This window comes from Chlorocebus sabaeus, unplaced genomic scaffold (genome assembly GCF_047675955.1).
Source record: "Chlorocebus sabaeus isolate Y175 unplaced genomic scaffold, mChlSab1.0.hap1 unalloc_scaffold_715, whole genome shotgun sequence".
NCBI classification, from domain to species: domain Eukaryota; kingdom Metazoa; phylum Chordata; class Mammalia; order Primates; family Cercopithecidae; genus Chlorocebus; species Chlorocebus sabaeus.
Genome location: NW_027328054.1, coordinates 28,972 through 50,486, shown reverse-complemented (window position 1 = coordinate 50,486; position 21,515 = coordinate 28,972). Strand labels below are relative to the sequence as shown.

At 46.3% G+C, this 21,515-nt stretch overlaps 1 protein-coding gene across 4 annotated transcripts in view; it reads right to left on the bottom strand.

The window, feature by feature from the left end:
• LOC140711352 (SH3 domain and tetratricopeptide repeat-containing protein 1-like) overlaps positions 1-20,969 on the bottom strand; it is a 35,548-nt gene extending 14,579 nt beyond the window's left edge. The window contains exons 1-2 of one of the 4 annotated variants that reach the window (XR_012092531.1): positions 12,071-18,311; positions 2,141-9,295 (exon numbers count right to left, since the gene is read on the bottom strand). Coding sequence is in view for 3 of the 4 variants with exons in the window: in XM_073014332.1 (XP_072870433.1) it covers positions 12,071-12,110 (40 nt within the window). In the remaining variant the exon portion in view is untranslated. The other 3 variants (XM_073014332.1, XM_073014333.1, XM_073014334.1) reach the window with 3 other exon arrangements.
• Positions 20,970-21,515: the final 546 nt, after the last annotated feature.

Below are 21,515 nucleotides of genomic sequence, written 5' to 3'. Positions count from 1 at the left end.
AAACAACGATGCTGACTTAGGAACATTTACCGAACAGCCTACAGTGTGGAGGCAGCACGAGGGGGCTCCATGCGGGGAAGAGCACCTTCAGAAGGGGGCGTGCAAGCAACGTGGTCGGCAGGAGACGCCCCCACGCACAAGGACCAGCCTGAGGGCCTGCAGAAATGCCCATGCATCTGGGAAGAGGGAGAGAGGACAAGATACTTAAATGCTCCAAAATGAATAGAAGCCTCCCAAGAACCACCCCCGAAATGGGGCAGGGATTTACAAAAGACCAAACCGAGCATGCGCAGTTACCTGATCATAGCGCCACGAGAGTGAGCTATCAAGGAAGAAACAGGGTCACTAGAAGCCTGAGCCTCTACTCGCAGCTCTGCGACTCATTCACCCTATGACCTTGGTGAAGGCTCTTAGCTTCTGTGAACCACAAGAGAATCACAGGAAAACAGAAGATATGAAAACTGCTCTGCCTTTTTCACAGAACTGCTGAGGGAATGAAATCAGATAATGGATTTTAAAATTCTCTGTGAATTACAAAGCAAAATGCAAACATACGAAATCATTCCTACCATTAATAACAGCACTATCAAATTAAGAGCAGAGTTAAGACCACTGCATTTTCCACCCCCCGACTCCCAAGAGAAATAGTGAGACCAGCCGATGTATTTGGGCAACCCCAGTATCTAGGCTTTGAGAGCCTCACATCGCTCATGAACTCTGACAGTATCACTCCAGCCCAGTGCTCATGAAGTTCTCCAAGACAGCCAACTGACAGAAAATACTACAGCTTTTTCAGCTGGGCTTGAAGCCCTCCAAGTTCACAGCACAGCTAAACAATGAAGAAGAGGTTTTCTGCCACTAGACTCAAAACCTGGCTTTTGTAGATTCCCACAGAAAGAACATTCAAGGCCAGGCGTGGCAGCTCATGCCTGTAATCCCAGCAATTTGGGAAGCCGAGGCAGGAGGATCACCTGAGGTCAGAAGTTCAAGAACAGCCTGGCCAATATGGCAAAGCCCCATGTGTACTAAAACTACAAAAATTAGCCGGGCATGCTGGCGGGCACCTGTAATCCCAGCTACTCGGGAGGCTGAGGCAGGAAAATCGCTTGAACTCAGGAGGCCGAGGTAGCAGTGAGCTGAGGTCACGCCACTGCACTCTAGACTGGATGACAAGAGGGAAACCCCATCTCAAAAAAAAAAAAAAGAAAAAAAGAGCATTCTTTTTTGCTGATGTTAAATTTCCTGTGCTTAACACAGAGAAATCATACAACACTGAAATCCTGAAAAACATATCATAAAAAGCATTTAGTGACTGAAAAGACATTCAATATAACCTGCAACAGTGAGTTCCCCTCCTCTTTCCAGTCAGCTCCACTAACGCTGTGACCCTTAACAATGCTTCCACTACCACAGAGGAAAATTAATAGAACCGCTTACCCCTCTCAGCTGACAGCTAAACCACTGTTTCTCCCTGGGCTCACTAAAGATGACCTTTACCCAAAACCAGGCTGCAACGACCCTGTAGATGTTGACTAACAATTTCAAAATTCCCATATTCTTTGTCCACTCCTAAGGAAGATGAACTGAAGCCAGGTGTCTCCAAGTCAGAACTAACAGAGGCCTTAAACATCAGATGGCCCATTCCCTTCTTTGACAACCGGGAGATCTAAAGCTGAGCTTATGGAAGAAAACAGCCTGTTTAGTAACAAAGTGAAAACTAAACCCTAGTCACCCAACCTCTGGTCTGGAACTCCTGCGACAATCCACCGCCCATACAGGATGAGTCTCCCTAACCAGAAACTCCAAAATCCACAACTTTTGAGTGCCGACGTGACACTCAACGAAATGTTCATTGGAACAGCTCAGACTCTGGATTTTTGAATTCAGGAGGCTCAACCAGCAAGTATAGTACAAATATTCAAAAATCCAAAAATATAAAAAAATCTGAGACACTTCTGGTTCCAAGCAGTTTGGATGAGGGATATTCAACCTGCATTTTTTTTTTTTTCTCTAATGAAGGAAATTAAAAACGAGGCCCGAGCAAAGTCATTCAATCCATACTAAAGTCATTCAATAGTTTAATTAGTACCCATTTAAAGTTAAGTGCTACCCGCAGATATTTAAAAGGATGAATACTTACATGCCTATAATCTCAGAACTTTGGAAGGCCGAGGCGGGAGGATCACCTGATGTCAGGAGTCCAAGACCAACCCGGCCAGCATGGTGAAACTCCATCTCTACTATAAATGCAAAAATTAGCCGGGCATGGTGGCGCACACCTGTTATGCCAGCTACTCGGGAGGCTGAGGCACGAGAATCGCTTGAACCTGGGGGGAGCACGTTGCAGTGAGCCGAGATCACACCACTGTACTCCAACCTGGACCACAGAGCAAGACTCTATCTCAAAAAAAAAAAAAAGAAAGAAAGAAAATTTAAATTGTGTTTTCACATGGAGCCCATGTTCCCAGAACACAAGCCCTGCTCTATGCTCCAAGGGCACACAGGGTGCCCCTTTATCTTAATGCTCACCATATTCCATGGCAGCCATTGGCACGTGTCTGTCCATCACACTAGACTTCCTGCGCATGAGGCAGGGATCATATATTATTACCTTTCTGTCCCCAATGTCTGGCCTAGAAGACACTCAGTAAATGATTCCTGAACTAAGTCAGTTACTAAGATATGTTAAACTTGTATTAACAAAATTGATTTAATAAGTTTGCCAATGCAGCGCTCATACCACTCAGCTTAAATCTCAACCTGCGGATTTATCTTGTGTTCTGCTAGATTATCACCTATTAACATTCAGGAGGCACCTAGTATATGCTAGGCATTACTAATTGCTGGGGACCTAGTAGTGACAAAACAACATTCCTTGTTCAAAGGCAAGTTCTAGTATAAAGAGGAATAGAAGGAACAGGCTAGATTGATGAGAGAGCTAAGAAAAGGACAGGCTGCCATGGGAAGCACCTGGTCTTGTCTGGATGGTACACAGTTAACAAAGTCTGAGTGCTTCATATAGCATAAGATCATCTCCTCCAAATCAGCGAATGAAGCTTTGATTCCCCAGTACCAGAAATCACCATAAAGGTGTGCACAGCCCCAAGCTTAGAGTAGGAAGTGAAACCAAACAAACAAACAAAGCTCCAAGTTCCAGAGGAAACGGTCCAATTATGAAATCCTCTGGCTACGTTCAATTGAAATTCAAGGTATTCAAGAGGCCAATATTTAAGTGATAAATTCACCCAACCGCTTAAAACTAAAGTAGTCTTTGATTCAAGGGGTAAAGGTATAGTACCTTTTACAAATTTATTAGCTCTTAATATTTACATTTAAATATGATGATGATGGTGTAATAATAACTTTACTGAGTAGTTACTATGTGTTAGGCACCAAACTAGGCACTTTACACACACATTTGCACGATCATGTGAGATGATAATTACCCCTTGTCATTCCATTTCATAGATGAAAGTCAGGTTTATATATGCTTAAAAACTTGTCCCAAATGACACAGCTAGTTAGCAAATCCCAGGCAGCCTGACTCCATAGGCCTTGTTTAAAGAAGTAATATTTATAATCTGTCCAGCACAGCGGTGGTACAAACAAGAGTTCAATAAATGCCTAAAAGGTACTTCATACCCAAAATCGTTTCCTGCCAATCAAACTGGACTTACAATGGTTCTGCATAACCAACTGTCAAATCATTGTTCCATGAAGAAAAGGTGGAATGGGTAGAGATCAGAATAGAGTGAATAACTGGTCAATGTACTTCATGACAGGTAGTAACAGGATGTGGCATTTAGGCTATTTCCACACTTGTTTGCATAACACTTTTTCACAGTTCTAAAGCACAAGAACCATTCTAAGCTGGTGAAAGCATAAGGCATGTCTATGATCCAGGACTCCAATTCACTGTGGATCAGTGGATCTCAACCTTTACTCAACCTTTAGGGTATATCAGAACCACCTGGGGGTTTTTAACGGCATTATAGCTGCCCAGGCTCCATTCCTGCAGATTCTATTTCAACTGGTCTGGAGTAAGCACGCCTGTGTTTTTCACAGCGCCCCAGATGCAGCTAGGTTTGCAAACCACTGTCCAAGATGCTCTCACACTTCCGCTCGGTTCAACACACACTCACTGAGATTCTAAGCACTATGAATCGGATTAAGTTAACAAGTCAGGCTCCACTCCCTAATAATATTGGCAAAGAAACCAATATCAGAGATTTATTCCAGTCCAAACCAAATAAATTACCGGGTGAAAAAAATGCCCTGGCATAGTTTTTCCTACAAAACAACTTCCTGCGTCTTCCTGGTCCGTAGCCTAGAGACTGACTCTGAGCCATGAGAATTCAGAATCAGGGGAAAATGCCAGTTTGAGGCATCTGCCTGCCAGTTTGAGGCATCTGCCACACTCCTAGCACACCCCCAAAAGCGTCCAGCTACATTTCACATCCACTGTCCTAACAGGGGTCGAAATAGGGAAGAGCAGTGCAATACAGAAAACAGAGCCTGCTCTGCTCGGCATCAAAAGGCTGGAGAATTCCAGTCCTAGCCCTGCTACCAATCCATCTGGTCACTTCTCTCTGGTCCTGGTGTGGCCAACAGTTACGCGAGAGGGTGAGGCATAAAAACACAGATGTCAGGCAAGCTCCAGCATCCAAAATACATAGAAATTAAAAAGCATTAAGGTGATATCAAGGAAAGTATGCCATCAACCAGAAAAGTAACTGAAGTATTCCTTTTCCCATTCTTAAGAAATCAAAAGTGGAAGCAAAAAATTGAACAATCAGCCTACCAAGTAGACTGGGGCAACAGAATACACTCACGGATTCTGTTCACAACAGCGGGAGTGACAGACCAAAAGGAGAACGGCAGAGCGTCCCTCTCCCCTCTGTCCACTCATGCAACCAGCACGTGAGTGCGTCCACATGCAGCTCCCAGTCTCCTGTTCCACTGACGCCAGAGTCCACTCACTGCAAGCCTACTAAGTGCCACATGTGCTATGATGCTCCCTCATCTCATCACCATAGACGTCCCTGCTGGAGGTGAGTATGTGACAGACGAAAATCACGGAGGCCTAAGGAGGTTGAGACCCGCATTCCCACTGCGGTGAGGGTGTGCTTGAGAGGGACCCCACGGCTGAGCCCTCCATGCCGCTCTCCTCAGGAATCACTCCCAGACCAGAGCAACGAGGGTGGATTTTCTTCCTCTCACTATTTTCAGCCCCTTGGCTGACCCACCGTTCCCCAGAAAGCTATCGAGTTCTGGCAGCTCTGAGTCCACAAAGCCATAAACGCACGGGACACACAGCCCATCTGTCTCTAACGGGTCTTTTACTTGTCATGCTGGTCATTTCAAAGAGCAGATGAGTTAAGAAAGACTTGGCAAGTTACCACGAAATGACCCCTCCACTCCTTCCTGGGGAAAGGGTGACTAGTTAGCAGTCAGGCCGGCTTTCTTCCCCCACTCCCTGCATTCCTGTCCCCAAGGAGCCACAGACAATCCCACCAAATAGAGGCAGGAGACAGCCGCCTCCTTCCTACAGCTGGAGGGGGGAAGGGTCCTCTCGGGCCTTTCTAACTGCATGAAAACCAAACTGTGAGCTGTACTGACCCGGGCCTCACCCATGTTGCAGTCACGTACAACACAGGTGCCCAGTGGTATCATCAGGCAGAACTACGAATGTGCTTTCCATCGTTTTCATACAATGATTCCAGAACCGTTATCCACACAGTTCCACTTCTCACACATAAGACGTACTTCACGGATTACACAGCATGTTCACCATGCCCCTCATCTGCTCCTCCCAGCAGCCTTGTGTGATCCCTTGAGTATGCTTCCTCATACTGAGGTTTGAAACCAAAACTTTCTCAAGAACATCCAGCTAGTGTTAGAACCAGGATATGAGGGCTTCTGATTCTAGAACCAGTATTTGTGCCACTGTTCCACATGGGCCCCTCCAGGGATTTCTGCCTGATCTTAAAATGCAGACAGCAAATCTGTCTCTCTACAGTCCTCGGGATCCCTATAGGCAAGAAGTCAAACTTCTAACAGAAAGCTTATACTTATTTGGAAGGCTACCTGGGATATTTCTTTTAAGTTAGTTTGTTCATGTTTTGGAAAGATTGTTCCAATGACAATGCGGGACATGAAGTGTAGAAAGGATTCCATGATGAGGCAGATAAACAATTCGGGGGCTCTTACAACGGTTCAAATGAGGCATGAGGTGCAACCAGAAAGGACAGAGGGAAAATGCATTGGAAAGAAATACAAAATGAAGTCCACCAGGATGGAAAAAAGGGGAGTAAGCACGATGGTGGTTTCTAGTTTGAAAGACTGATGAACAAGGATGTCATTAACTACTGCAGAGTGGTATCTGGGGCCTGGGTGCACCAGTTTGTTTAACCATTCACCTGCTGAGCAGTCTCCAGGCTGTTTCCAGTTTCTAGCCTTTATAAATAATGCTGCTATGAACAGATACATATAGGCTTTTGTGTGAACATAAGTCTTCATTTCTCTGGGATAACTGCCCATGAATGTGAGTGCTGCATCCTATGGCAATTGCACATTGAGTTTTTTAAGAAACTGTCAAGCTGTTTTCCAGATTGGCTGTACCATCTTCCATTCCCAGCAGCCAAGTGTGAGTGATCCCGTTTGCCTGCATCCTCACCAGCATTGGTCTTGTTACTACTTTTTATTTTAGGCATTCTGATAGGTGTATAGTGATGTAGCTTTAGTGTGCATTTTTCTGATGGCTCATGATGGTGAACATCTTTTCATGTGCTTATATGTTATCTGAAATGTCTCTTAAGGTCTCTTATTCATTTTCAAAGTAGATGATTTGGTTTCACTGCTGAATTTGGATAGTTCTTTATATATTATAGATATGAGTCCTTTATCAGACATGTAGTTTGCAAATAGTTTCTCCCAGTCTCTAGCTCCTCTTTTCATCTTTATTTTGCATTTTACGTTCTAGTCCACGATCCATTTTGAGTTAATTTTTGTACGAGGTATGAGGTTTAGGTCAGAGTTCAGGTTTTTTCCCTATGAATAATCAGGTAGCCAGTAACTTTTCTTAAGAGACAACGTATCACTCTGTCACCCACGCTGGAATGCAATGACAAGATCAGAGCTCACTGCAGCCTCGACTCCTGGGCTCAAGTTATCCTCCTGCTTCAGCCTCCTGGAGTAGCTGGGACCACAGGCAGGTGCCACCATGACCAGTTAATTTTTTTAGTTTTTGTAGAGACAGGATCTTGTGCCATGTTACCCAGGCTGGTGTGGAACCCCTAGGCTCAAGTCATCATCCCACTTATATGGGGCCAGGCAGTGGCACAGGACGGTAATCACAGCACTTTGGGAGGATGAAGCAGGAGAATCACTTGAACCCGGGAATTCCAGACCAGCCTGAGCAACAGAGGAAGGCCCTGTCTCTGCAAAAAAATTTTAAACATTAGCTGGGCATGGTGTTGTACACCTGTGGTCCCAGCTACTTGGGAGGCTGAGGTGGGAGGATCTCTCGAGCCTATGAGGCTGAAGCTGCAGTGAGCCATGATCGCACCACTACACTCCAGCCTGGGAGAAAGTGAGACCCTGTCTCCAAAAAAAAAAAAATGCTAGGGCATCACCCATATTAAAGACAGGTATTGTCTTTTTGAAAATTTAATTACAGTTATAAAATGGACATGCAAAATGTCCACTTTGAAAGCTTGAAAAATATATAACTCTAAGTATTCTTACCTTAAAATTCTGATTCCTACCTAAGATATCGTATACTGTTTACATAAGTATCACAATGCCTGTACAACAGCTGAAAATGTGTACAAGGGAGAAAAATGAGCATGTATGCCTATTAATTAAGGTATATTTCCCCCTTATTACATAAAAAAGTCATCACGGCCAACCCCTGTGACTGTATCTAAAGTAAACTTACAGTTTTACTGCTCTGTATTATAAAATGCAAGGCTAAAATTCAAATACTAAACATTTCCTAAAGCCAACGGTAGTTTACTTAACATAAATGCCTAGGGTCTATACCAAAAATGTGAAAAAGCTAGCTACTTCATAGCCATTCCAATCTAAGTTCAGCTTTTTCTTTTTTAATTGACACATAATTGTGTACTGTACATATGTATGGAGCACACAGAGTGATGTTATAATACATGTAATGTATGTGATCAGTGTAATTAGCATATCCACCATCTCAAACATTTATCATTTCTTTGTGTTGGTAACGTTCAATACCCTTCCTCCAATTATCTGAAACTACATTTTTTTTTTTTTTTTGAGACAAAGTCTTGCTCTGTTGCCCAGGCTAGAGTGCAGTGGTGTGATCTCAGCTCACTGCAACATCTGCTTCCCAGGTTCAAGCTACTCTCCTGCCTCGGCCTCCCTGGTAACTGGGGTTACAGGCACCCACCACTATGCCCGGTTAATTTTTGTATTTTTAGTACAGATGGGGTTTCACCACGTTGGCCAGGCTGGTCTCAAACTCCTGACCTCAGGTGTTTCACCCACCTCAGCCTCCCAAAGTGCTAGAATTACAGGCATGAGCCACCGCGCACAGCCTGAAACTATATATTCTTGTTAACTATAGTCATCCTATGTTATAGAACACTAGAACTTATTCCTATCCAGCTATAATTTTGTATCCTTTAACAAATTTCTCCCTATCTCCCTCTCCCCCCACCCTTCTCACCCTCTAGGATCCTCTGTCTACTTTCAACTTCCATGAGATCCACTCTTTTTTACCTTCCACATAAGAGAACATGTGCTGTGTGACTTTCTGTTCCTGGCTTACTTTGTAATATCTTCCAGTTCCATTCACGTTGCGGAGAATAACAGGACTTCATCCTGTGTTATGGCTGAATAGTACTCCACTGTGTATAAAGACCACATTTTCTCTATCCATCATCTGCTGTTGGACACCGAGGCTGATTCCATATCTTGGCTATGGTGAACAGTGCTGTAGGAAACAGAGGTGTGGATGCCCCTCCGACACTGATTTCCTTTTCTTTGGGTATCTACACTGTAGTGGGACTACTGGATCACACTGTAATTTCATCTGCAGTTTTCTGAGGAACCTCCATACTGTTTGCCATAGTGGGTGCCCTAGCTTACTCTTACTCTTTCTCTTTTTTCTCTTCGCGACAGAGTCTCACTGTTGCCCAGGGTGGAATACAATGGTGCAATCTCGGCTTGCTCACTGTAGCATCCGCCTCCCGTGTTCCAGTGGTTCTCATGCCTCAGCCTTCTGAGTAGGTGGGATTACCGGCGCCCGCCACTGCACCTGGCAAATTTTTGTATTTTTTAGTAGAGATGGGGTGTCGCCACGTTGGCCAGGCTGGTCTTGAACTCGTGGGCTCAAGTGACCCGCCCACCTCAGCCGCCCAACAGCACCGGGATTACAGGTGTGATCCACCACTCCCAGCTAATTTTTGTGTTTTTAGTAGAGGCGGGGTTTCACCATGTTGGCCAGACTGGTTTCAAACTCCTGACCTCAGGTGATCTGCCGGCCTCGGCTTCCCAAAGTGCTGGGATGTCAGCGTGCGCCCTGCGCCCAGCCAGCTGCTCTAGTTTACACACCCCTACAGTGTGTAAGAGCTCCCTTGTCTCCATATCCTCGCCAGCACTTGTTATTTTTTGTCTTTTTGATAATACCCATCCTAACCGGTGAGATGATACCTCACTGTGGTTTTGACTTGCATTTCTCTGATTATAAGTGATACTGAGCATTTTTTTCACATATTTTTTCGCCATTTGTAAATCTTCTTTAAAGAAATCTCTGTTCACTTGGATGTGGTGACACAAACCTGTAAGCCCAGCACTCAGAACGCTAAGGCAGGAGAACAGCTTGAGCCTAGACCAGCCTAGGCAACATACTGAAAACCTAGCTCAAAAGAAAAAAATGAAGAAGAAGAAGAAGAAGGAAGAAGAAAGAAGAAGAAGAAGGAAGAAGAAGAAGGAGGAGGAGGAGGAGGAGGAGGAGGAGGAGGAGGAAGAAGAAGAAGAAGAAGAAGAAGAAGAAGAAGAAGAAGAAGAAGAAGAAGAAGAAAGAAGAAGAAGAAAGAAGAAGGAGAAGGAGAAGAAAGAAGGAGAAGAAAGAAGAAGAAAGAAGAAGTAAGAAGAAGAAAGGAGAAAGGAGGAGAAGGAGGAGGAGTAGAAGGAGGAGAAGAAGGAGGAGGAGGGGGAGGAGGGGGAGGAGAGGGAGGAGAGGAAAAAGAAGAAGAAGAAGAAGAAGAGGAGGAGGAGAAAGAAAATGAAAGAAAGAAAGAAAGACAGAAAGACAGACAGAAAGACAGAGAGAAAGAGAGAAAGAGAGAAAGAAAGAAAGAGAGAAAGAAAGAGAGAAAGAAAGAAAGAAAGATAGATCTGTGTCTGTTCAGCTTTTTGACCTCCAAAAAGTAAGAGCCCATTTTGGAATCTGATGACCTGCCTGATTCAGAGACAATCTGTGTTTGGTTCTACTCTGCTACTTCCTATGTGACTTTGGGAAGTTCCCTTAGCCACTTTGAGCTCAACTTCCTCAACATTAACCAGGAATAAGTATCACCTGCCTCTGCTGGTTAACGCTGAGGACTGAAAGGAGAACCTCCACAATGCCACTTGATAATGCCGCCTGGTGGAAGCCCCTCAATGCTGGGCTGGTAGGATCATCTGAAGCTAAGTACAACTTTCCTTCCCATTGTCCCAGGCTCACTCTGCATAAAATTAGCAAGGAATAGTGAATAAACGAAACCAAAATAATTGCTTAATTTTTTATAAGAAATTTTTAAAAAGTGGGGGTGGTGGAAAAATAGGAGGGAGAGGAGGGGAAGGAAAAGCAGCCGGTGACAAGTTCTAGTCCAGGGCTCATCCCCGGCCTCCTCCCTCAGGCAATCACCAATCCCCACCTCCTGGGGAGGGATACTTTCTCGGCTGGCTTCACCCACATGGAAGGCACTGCCACAGGTGTTCAGAAACCAGGAGCATCTTGAAATGGGCAATGTGCTTTGGGTAGGAGACCTACAATTTCCGCAAAGAAACCACAGCACAAAAGTGACCCACATAGGAGGCACCGACGGCTGTAAATACTTGGTGGCAAAAACTGATGTCATACCTTCTGTACAGGAGACACACACCCAAATAAAACTTGCCAAAATAGTAGAGAAAAAAATACAGCAGACATCCAGTACCATTCTGTTACAGAAATATTTATATCCCAAAGCCAGGGACCTCTCTGGAACACTGTTTATTTCCCCGCTTCATGGAAGATGTTTGAGTGCACTCACATGTGTCTCAACAAACTTCCAGTCCCTGCTCTGAACCCTGTGACTCTTCAGCAAAACCCAAAAACAAATATCCGTTTTCCTTCCAAATGGGAAATTTCCTGACCTAGCGAAACCAGCATCAAATCCACTTATTATGAGATAGCTGATTACAGGCGAAGCCCTCTAGTCCCAGGATGACTCCCCTCCTGCAGGAGCGGGAAGGATGGGCATAGCACTGGCCTTCCAGACCACATCTCCAGGCAGTTTGAAACCATGGCTGCTCAGGTGAGCCATGATAAAAATCAAAACCAAGTATCTCTGAAAAGTGTACATGTCAAGAACCAGACCTCGGGCCAGATTCGGCAGAAATGGATGTTGCAAGGTTTGTTCAGAGACCTCCTCTCCATGCCCCCTCTCCCCGGGACCTCCCTCCTTGCACTAGGGTCCCAGGGCCAATGGACCGTTCCCTTACCTCTAGCCCAGTACATTTTCAGGAACAACTCCCAGACTGTACCAGACCCTGAAATCTATTCACTGAATGCACTATTTCTTGAAATGATCGTGAATCACCTGGCTATAACAACAATTGTTTTAAAAGTGTTCTCTCTCTCGGGAATCGTGCCATGAGTTTGAGCAAGCAGCTCTGCTTCTCTCTACTGCAATTCTATCATTTGCAAAATGTTAACAATCACTGTGTTCACCCATAGCATTGTTGTAAAAAGCCTTAAGACCCACTTCATGTAGCCTGCCTGGAGCACAGACCCTGCCACATGCTAAATGCCCGCTGAAGGTGAGTTATCTGTTGCTATTATTACCTGTCACTCCAGCGAACAAAAGGAGTCGATCAGGTCTCATCGTATCACCATGAAAGGATGTCCACGTAGACTGCGCAGTGGGAGTAGGGAGACTCAGTGTTTATCAGGTACTATTTTGTTCTTTACAAAGTGTACATACATATTTGTAGGTACACTGGAAAAGATCTGGAAGGAAATACACCCAGTGTTAATAGTGACTACCCCAAAGACACATTCATCCAAACACACAACAGAAAAACATTCACTATCTTTCTGTCTTCTATATCATTTGAACTATTTTCAATAAGCATCTATGGCTTTTGTAAAATTTTTGAAAAGAATTTATTGCAATTTTTTCTGGAGAAACAAGCAGGAGCATGAAAAAGGTGGAAACAGAAGGTAAAATGGAATTGAGTCCCAGCCAGGCTCAGCAGGTACACGAACCACACACCTCTCACTACAACTCAACACCAGCTCTCTCTTCTCTTGGTCCAATGGCCCAAGACTTAGAGATAAAATGTTTATTGTGATCACATCAATCACACCACGGAGCTTGGAACCACCCTTCCAAACTCCTCTGGTTCTGTGTACCTGCCCGGGGCTGTTAGCTTTCCTCCTGTGTCTTTGCTGGACTGTAATCCCCTAGTGGTGGAAATGCACCCTGACACTTAGCCATCATCCCCACAACACTCAGCACCGCAGAGAGACCAGGGCAGTGATGCCCACTCGGACTGTGATTCTACTTATAAAGCAAAGGACCAGGGGCCAGATGCGACTTGTCTTTGGTAACTCACCAGCTGTTGCTTGAACCAGAAAAAAGCCAGGTCTGCTGATGCCCAGAAAAGAGCTAGCACATGTCCCACTAGAAACGTGGTGAAAATGTGTTGCTTGCTGTGAAATGATGCACTACTGGAGAAGATGGGTGCAACTTCTCATGGAGGCACTCAGCCCAGATCACCAGGAAACAGGGCTGCCGGATGAGACACTCGGCCCAGGTCACCAGGAAACAGGGCTGCCAGATGAGACACTCGGCCCAGGTCACCAGGAAACAGGGCCATCGGATGACACACTCGGCCCAGATCACCAGGGCACAGGGCTGCTGGATGAGACACTAAGCCCGTCCACCAGAAGGGAAATCTGGCTGGGCAGTGGAGGGAAATTCACACAGCCCAAGGACAGCAACAGCATGAACAAAACAAGAAATACCTGACTGGAAAGCCATAGCCTGGCTAGCAAATTCGAAACAGAGCCACAATCCTAGCAACACATATCACTGCAACACAGAGCTTCAGTCAGTGTGCGCACACTGTAAGTAGAAACGTAAAATGTCCATGCTTTTGGAACAAGCGGGCTATTTGTGTGTGTGTGTGTGTGTGTGTGTGTGTATGTGTGTGTGTGTGTGTGTGTATCTGTGTGTGTGTGTGTGTGTGTGGGTGTGTGTGTGTATCTGTGTGTGTGTGTGTGTGTGTGTATCTGTGTGTGTGTGTGTGTGTGTGTGTGTGTGATGTCAAACAAAAAAGTTGAGAAGAAGCTGTTGGCAAGGAAATAGAAACAGGCGCCCTTACACATTGACAGTGAGATAACGGTATGGCCCTAACGGAAGGGAATCCGGCAACACCCATCAATATTTAAAATGCACAGAACCCTGGATCCCACAATTCCATTTCTAGCAATGCATCCTATGAACATATTCACGCAAATATGCAAGAATTATGTACATCTCAGCATTGATTAATGCAAAAGGTTGGGAACAACCTAAATACTTACCGGTGGACCACCGTGTTTATCTTATGCCAACATCTGTGTTTTTAAAAACAAGACACATAGGCTGGGTGCAGTGGCTCACGTGTGTAATCCCAGCACTTTGAGAGGCTGAGGCAGGTGGATTACGAGGTCAAGATATCCAGACCATCCTGGCCAACATGGCGAAACACCGTCTCTACTCAAAATACAAAACTTATCTGGGCATGGTGGTGCACACCTGTAGTCTCAGCTACTCAGGAGGTTGAGGCAGGAGAACCGCTTGAACCCGGGAGGCGGAGGCTGCAGTGAGCGGAGATCACACCAGCCTGGTGACAGAGCAAGACTCTGCCTTGGAAAAACAAACAAACAAACCAAAACTGGCAAGAGTGATCACAGGGCAGTGATGGGAGTAGAACTGCCTTTCACTCTCCAGAACCTTTTGATTGTCGCTCATATTACCTATTCCAAATATGTGACTACAGCAAATATTTTCAAAGTAACTATGAAAAACTGGGAGAATAATAATATCTAACACACAGGACTGCTGTATAATTAAAGGATGAAAAACATAAAGCACTATCAGAGTTCAAAGGAAGAAAGATTAATTCTAGTTTGGACGTCAGAGCGGGGATCATGTAACAGAAGTATTTCAAGTCTTGAAGGATGGAGAAGATTTAAAGAGGCAGAAGTGTGGAGACGATGTCCCAGATGGAGATAAGAACATAGGCGAAGACGATGAAGAGATGAGAAGGTATAAATTCTAAGTGCAGCTCTCAGTCTGGGCTTCAGAAGAGGGCTTAGACAACAAGCTGGAGTGCAAGGCTGATGGTGTGAATGGAAACACGAAACCCAAATTTGCATATCACGCCCCGATCATGAGCCTTGAATGCCAAGCCAGAGAATCTGTCCTCGATCTTAACAATGAAAAATCACTGGGCCGGGTGTGACAGCTCATGCCTGTAATCCAGTGCTTTGAGAGGCTGAGGCGAGAGGACTGCTTGAGGCCAGGAGTTTGAAACCACTCTGGACAACACAGCAAGACTGTCCTTACAAAAAATTTAAAAATTAGCTAGGCAGGATAGCACACCTGTAGTCCCAGCTACTCAGGAGGCTGAGGCGGGAGGATCACTTGAGCCCAGGAATTTAGGGTTACAGTGAGCTGTCATGACACGCCTGCATTCCAGCCTGAGCAACAGAGCAAGGGCATGTCTCAAAAATCAAATCAAATGAAATAAAATCACTACAAGTTTGTATATACATAAAGTATAAAATCATACCATATATGATTTAATCCAGCGATATAATATAAATTAGAGGGGGAAAAGAGAAATTAGGAAGCTATTATAAGAAAACAAGACTCAACTAAGACATGAGCAAAGGCACTCGGCTCACAGCACTATCTTTATATAAAGGAATGAACTACCACATTTATTTTCATGGCATCACCAACTCAGATACAGGCTACAGTATTCTGGAACCATCTCTGTATCAGTCAAATCAGATGGCCATAATACCATAGGCAAATACCATCAAAAACACCATAGGCTGTGTGGTTTAAGCATTAGTTTATTTCTCACAGCTCTCGAGGCTGGAAGTCCAAGATCAAAGTGTCGGCCGACTCAGTTCCCTGACAGGGACCTCTTCCTGGCTTGCAGACAGCCACCTTTCTTCTTGTTTCCTCACACCAGGACAGTGCGAGCTCTCTGCTTTCTCCTCTTCTTCTTTTTTTTTTTTTTTTTTTTTTTTTTTTTGGAGACAGACTCTCGCTCTGTCACCAGGCTGGAGTGCAGTGGCAGAATCTCAACTCACTGCAACCTCCGACTCCCTGGTTCAAGCAACTCTCCTGCCTCAGCCTCCCGAGTAGCTGGGATTACAGGCACGTGCCACCACACCCAACTAATTTTCGTATGTTTAGTAGAAACAGGATTTCAGGATGGTCTCAATCTCCTGACCTCGTGATCTGCCCACCTCGGACTCCCAAAGTGCTGGGATTACAGGTGTGAGCCACCACACCTGGCCTAGTTTCTCTTCTTCTAAGGGCACCAATCCTGTCAGACCAGGGCCTATGCTCATGACCTCATCTAACCCTAATCACCTCCCAAAGGTCCTATCCCCTAATACCATCACACTGGCAGTTAGGGCTCCAGTACAAGAATCTGGGGGAGACATAAACATTCAGTTTGTAACAATGTCTTTTCAATCCTTGAAATCCTTGTTGTTGTTGGAAAAAAACCCAAATGAGTAGGTGACAAAGTACCTTGTATGTAAACAAGTCAGGACTTTTCATATTTCTGCTAACACATTTAGGTCAATTTAAAATGTCTGATAACAAGAGTCAGAAGCAGAGATAAATGAAAGTTAGTTACTCTGCATTTTAGGCCCACATTGAGCTGTCTTCCAATGACATTGTGGCACAAAGAACACTGCTTTCTATTCCTGGTTTTGTCACCAAAAAAGCTGGAACATTTCCCTGTATTTCCGTTTATCTCTAAAATCACTGGGTCGACCTAGCAGACCTCCAAGGTCCCTTCCATTCACAAATTCCACAAATAACTTCCTACCAACAGAGGCTACACAAATAAATTACACTGACGAAGGGGAAAGCTAACACTAGCAAACAATGAGTTGCACACAAGACAAGACGTATAGAGAAGTGGATCAACCACAAACTGGTGGACGATGAGCCGGCGGTGGATAAAAACACATTCCCTAACGATGGACAGAGAGGCAATGGCGCCGAGGTAGTATTGTTGAAGATTTCCTATTTTACATCTTCAAGATAAATGGCCCAATTGTTTACATTCATTCTGATTAAATGTGAACGTCAAAACTTCCTCCAGGGGACACAGACATCTAAAAACTTCCCAATGTGTCCAATTTGTCACTTGATATTTTTACTGACAAGAAAAATGAGGGGCTGAATATACAAACAGACCATGCCTGATCATATGTAGAAAGACAGAACTCAGATCACAACCTGTAGCTGCCCACCCAGGAAACCAATCCCCTATCTACAGTCAACAGCCAGGAGGCCAGCCAGGCTAGCACATCAGACAGGAAGCCAGACTGCTCTCTCTCCACAACCCAGAGACTAAACCACAACTCTGTCCACGTGGCCAGGACTTGACTCAAAACTGACAGCCACCCTAATTTTGGCCCATGTTTCCAGTTAGGATCATTCAGAGAAAGCCAAATATGCCCCTAACCAATCACATAGGACACCCCACTTCTGCACAGCCGCCTCCAGCCCCCACAACAGCCTCCACTGGGAGCCGTTCTTTCCATCCTGAAGCTTCCCCACTCCTCATCCGCCACTCACTTGCATGTCAGTCTCTGCCACACGCAAGTGTTGGTGCTGACTTTCTTGCCACAGCAGCTCTGAGAAAGTCGCCTCTGCCTATCTCATGTGGGCGGCTTTCCTTTATTTCCCCCAAAGAATAAGTCTTAAATGAGGGGCTTCTCTATATGGTCAAGCTATACAATTCAGAAGCCCAGCATGGCAGATTCCAAGCCTGGAAAGACCATACACCCCTCAGGTCCTCTTTCCACAAAACACAGCTTCCTTGAGTTCTTCAGTCACTCCCACCAACCAGGGAAGGAACCATGTGTTATGGAAATATCAAGGGCCTTGAAGTGAAACTTCTGGGTTCATCAAGTACTTCATCTTTGCACTTAAGAAATTACATGGCCTTGGTCAGGCGTGGTGGCTCGCACCTGTAATTCAAGCACTTTGGGAGGCCGAGTTGGGCAGATTAACCGAGGTTGGGAGTTCAAGACCAGCCTAACCAATATAGAAAAACTCCGTCCCTACAAAAAATACAAAATCAGCCTGGCATCGTGGCGCATGCCTGTCATCTCAGCTACTCGGGAGGCTGAGGCAGGAGAATCACTTGAACCTGGGAAGCAGAGGTTGTGGTGAGCCGAGATTGCACCATTGCACTCCAGCCAGGGCAAGAAGAGCAAAACTCTGTCTCAAAACAAAACAAAACAAAGCAAAACAAAACAAATGACGTGATCTTGAACAATTTTCTTAACTTCTCTAAGCCTCTATCTTCATCTTCAATAACATAATTTTACCTCCAAGATTGCATTAAATGGAATCTCACATGTAAAACAGCTGACAAATATTAGGGGCCCAACAGCTGTGCGCTCCTACTGCTGCCCCACTTTACCCCAAGGGAGAAGCACAGATGTCCTGAAAAAGCCTGTTGATCCCTACACCTCAGCATCCTGTGTTCACACAAGGCGCAGTGGCATCCAGACTTACCGGGGTCACCCAAATACAAGACATGGTTTGATTTTTCAACTTAGGTACACATGGCTTCTAACGTTCACCATATGTGATCCATAATTTAGAAGAGATTTTCCTACACTACCCTGTGGTTCTATTTTAGTAGGCTTAGATGTGCCATAATAGCTCACTCTCTTAAGCCCTCTTCAGTATCAAAAACAAAACTTTCATCTGTAACACAGTCATCAACAGTGAAAGTGGAAAAGGCACCTATGAGTCAAAATGACCCTCTGCCCCGCCCTGCCCCACCCTACAAAAAGCTATTCAGGAGGATTTGGGCTGCTTATGAGAACGCTGTCTGTATTCCCAGGGACAGACAAACGCCTACCCTGGTTAGAAGCTGCGCTGCTCAGTCTCTAGGGTAGAAAGTGCCCAAACCCTCTACCCAAGGAGAAGAGAAGCAAATGGGGTGGCTAGGTTCCAGGATGTGGACTGTTTAGTGTGGTTTCTGCAGTCCAGGTCACCGCCATGGGTGAAGCTCTTCCTTCCTTCTTTTCCACCCAAGTGGCCAAGGTCCTACGGCTGCTGCAGGGCCTCTTCCCTATGAGTCAGCCCAGCCATTCCCCTTCCCCCTTCTTCTTCTTCTTGTTTTTTGAGACGGAGTCTCGCTCTGTCACCCAAGCTGGAGTGCAGTGGCATAATCTTAGCTCACTGCCACCTCTGCCTCCCGGGTTCAAGCAATTCTCCTGCCTCAGCCTCCCAAGTACCTGGGATTACAGGCACCCGCCAACACGCCCAGCTAATTTTTATATTTTTAGTAGAGACGGAATTTGAACTTCTTGGCCAGGCTGCTCTTGAACTCCCGACCTCAGGTGATCCACCTGCCTCAGCCTCCCAAAGTGCTGGGATTACAGGCATGAGGCACTGCGTCTGGCCAAGTCAGCCCAGCCATCCTGACTTTTTGTTCTGGTAAAATTACTCTCTTCCACATCTACCTTCCAAGTAGCTAAATCAGAGATCTGGCCCTTGGGGCAGGCTTGAAGAATCCCTGTTTTTGGTCCTCAAGACGTCCTACCAGGGTCTGCGACAATTCCAAGACTTCTGTTCTTAAAGAGGAAAGAAACCTCACATACACGGCGCTCGCAGAGCTCAGGCGAGCCCGTATCGGAGGCAAGGCTTGGGAGGGCCCTAAGGTTTGGGTGTGCCGTCTATGATAACAGCTAAGAGATCTGAAGCCAGCTGTCTGGGTTCAAACCTCAATTCCAACACCACCGGCTGTGTGATGTTAGACAACGTCCCCAGCCTCTCTGTGGTACAGTTTCCTCACTGTAAAAGGGCCACAATAATAGAGCTGCTCTAAAAATTAAGTGAATTGGTGCATATAACGTATTCAGAACAATGCTTGGCACATGGGGGAGTTCAATAGCCACGTATTGAACAGAGTAACTTAGCAATTAGTAAATATACTCATGCAGGCCAGGCGCGGTGGCTCATGCCTGTTATTCCAAAACTTTGCGAGGTTGAAGCAAGACGGTCACTTGAGCCCAGGATTTTGAGACTAGCATGGGCAACACAGCAATATTCCATCTCTAAAACTGTGTGTAACATACAGGTCTATATACACTCAAATGTTCACAGTGTATTTATAGTATACAAAATAGCTGGAAAACAGACTTAACTATTGACAATGGTTACTTCTAGAGAAGGGAGAATGCAAATTTCAGCTTTTTACCCCACACATATATTCTTGTATCATCTGAAATATTTAAGCAAATTGTATGTATACATTTGCCCCGAAACACATAGCAGAATAATGTAGTTTTGACTCAAAATCTTCAAATCGTGATGGAATTGTCCTGTGAAAGTAAAGTTATAGAGATGAAAAGCCTCCCTCCAGCCTAAATGCTCGTTCATATGACCTATATTACACAAAACAATGCAGACACCCCAATCCTTTCCGCACTGTCATAAGAATTTTTCAGTGAACTGCATTCCCCTTTACAAACTAGATGATACTTAGAGTTACCAGGCAAGAACGTGGATCCAGTTCTGCTTTTTCAAAGCCCAATGTTCCTCCCATAATAGCAATGCATTCTTCAACCGGTCAACTGCCCCCAACACCTGAGCTCTCTGTTGTACACAACTCAACGAGGCCTGGGAGAAAACAGGTGCAAATTTCACTTACTCAGTAACAACACATCCCACCTGATTCCTCTGCTGGGCTAGTTCTCAAGTCGTCTTTTTCTAAGCTTTCATTCGGCTCTACCACACATACCTAGGCTGGGTAAAACACTTTACCAAGTTTTTTTTTTCCGAGACGGAGTTTCACTCGGTCGCCCACGCTGGAGTGCAGTGACGCCATCTCGGCTCAGAAGCCAGCGCCCGGGTCCATGCAGCCCCTTCCGCGGCAGACGCGGGGAGCCGGGGAGCAGTGGGGACCGGCCCCCACCCGCAGGGCGACCGGGACCCCCGCGCAGGCCCACGCGGTATCGCAGTAGGCGCGAAGCCCCCGGTGCCACCCGACGCCGAGACAAAGCCCAGGCGCAAGGACCTCGCATCCTGACTTCGGACCCTGCGGAATCCAACTCGGAGCCGCCACGCCCGGGGCAGAGACCCCCGCCCGGTCCGGAGACCCCGTCGCCCGGTCTCACCTCAGGCCACCGGCTCACAGCGCCTGCTCCTCGCCGCGGCGCCTGGGCCGACTGGAGCGCAGCTGAGTAGCCTACAGAGCGGAGGCAGCCTCAACAATGGAGTCCCGGGGCGGGGCCGCCGCTGCCGCTTCAGCGCGTGTTCTCCGCTCAGGATCCGGCTCGGAGCAAGGAGCTGCAGCTGGCGCGGGGCTGCGGCCTGGACACACACCGTGCAGGTGCACAGGGCCCCGCCTGCCGCCCGCCGCCCCGCCCGCCGCCCCACTCCCAGCGGAGGCAGGCGCCCAGGGCCCGCCCCCCGGCCAATGGAGAGCGAGCTGCACGGAGAGGGCGGGGCCTGGGGGAACAAATGGAGGTTGGGCGGGAAGGCGCTGGTACTGGGCATACCGAGTCCCGCGGGAGGACTGGACCCAAGAGCTGACCGGATCCTGGCCTTCTAGAAGACCCAGCTCAGCGTCCACCTGCAGTCTGGTCTACAGGACGCGCTCATCTCAAGCCCAGAACTCAGGCTTTTAGGGCAGAGAGCGAGAGACAGGCTTGCTTTACAAAAAGTGAAACAGAGGTCCAAGGAATAGGATTGCCTGCTGCCGGAAGTCACATAGTCCCATTCACTCGTTCACCTTGCCATTCAGCAAACATTTGGAAGCACGTATGGTGGGCGTTAGGACTGAAGAAGGTCCGGGCGCTGTGGCTCGCGCCTGGAATCCCAGTACTTTGTGGGGCGGAGGCAGGTGGATCACTTGAGGCCAGGAGTTCGAAACCAGCCTGGCCAACAAGATGAAACCCCACCTCTGCTAAAAATACAAAAACTTAGCCGATCGTGGTGGCGTGTACCTGTGGTCCC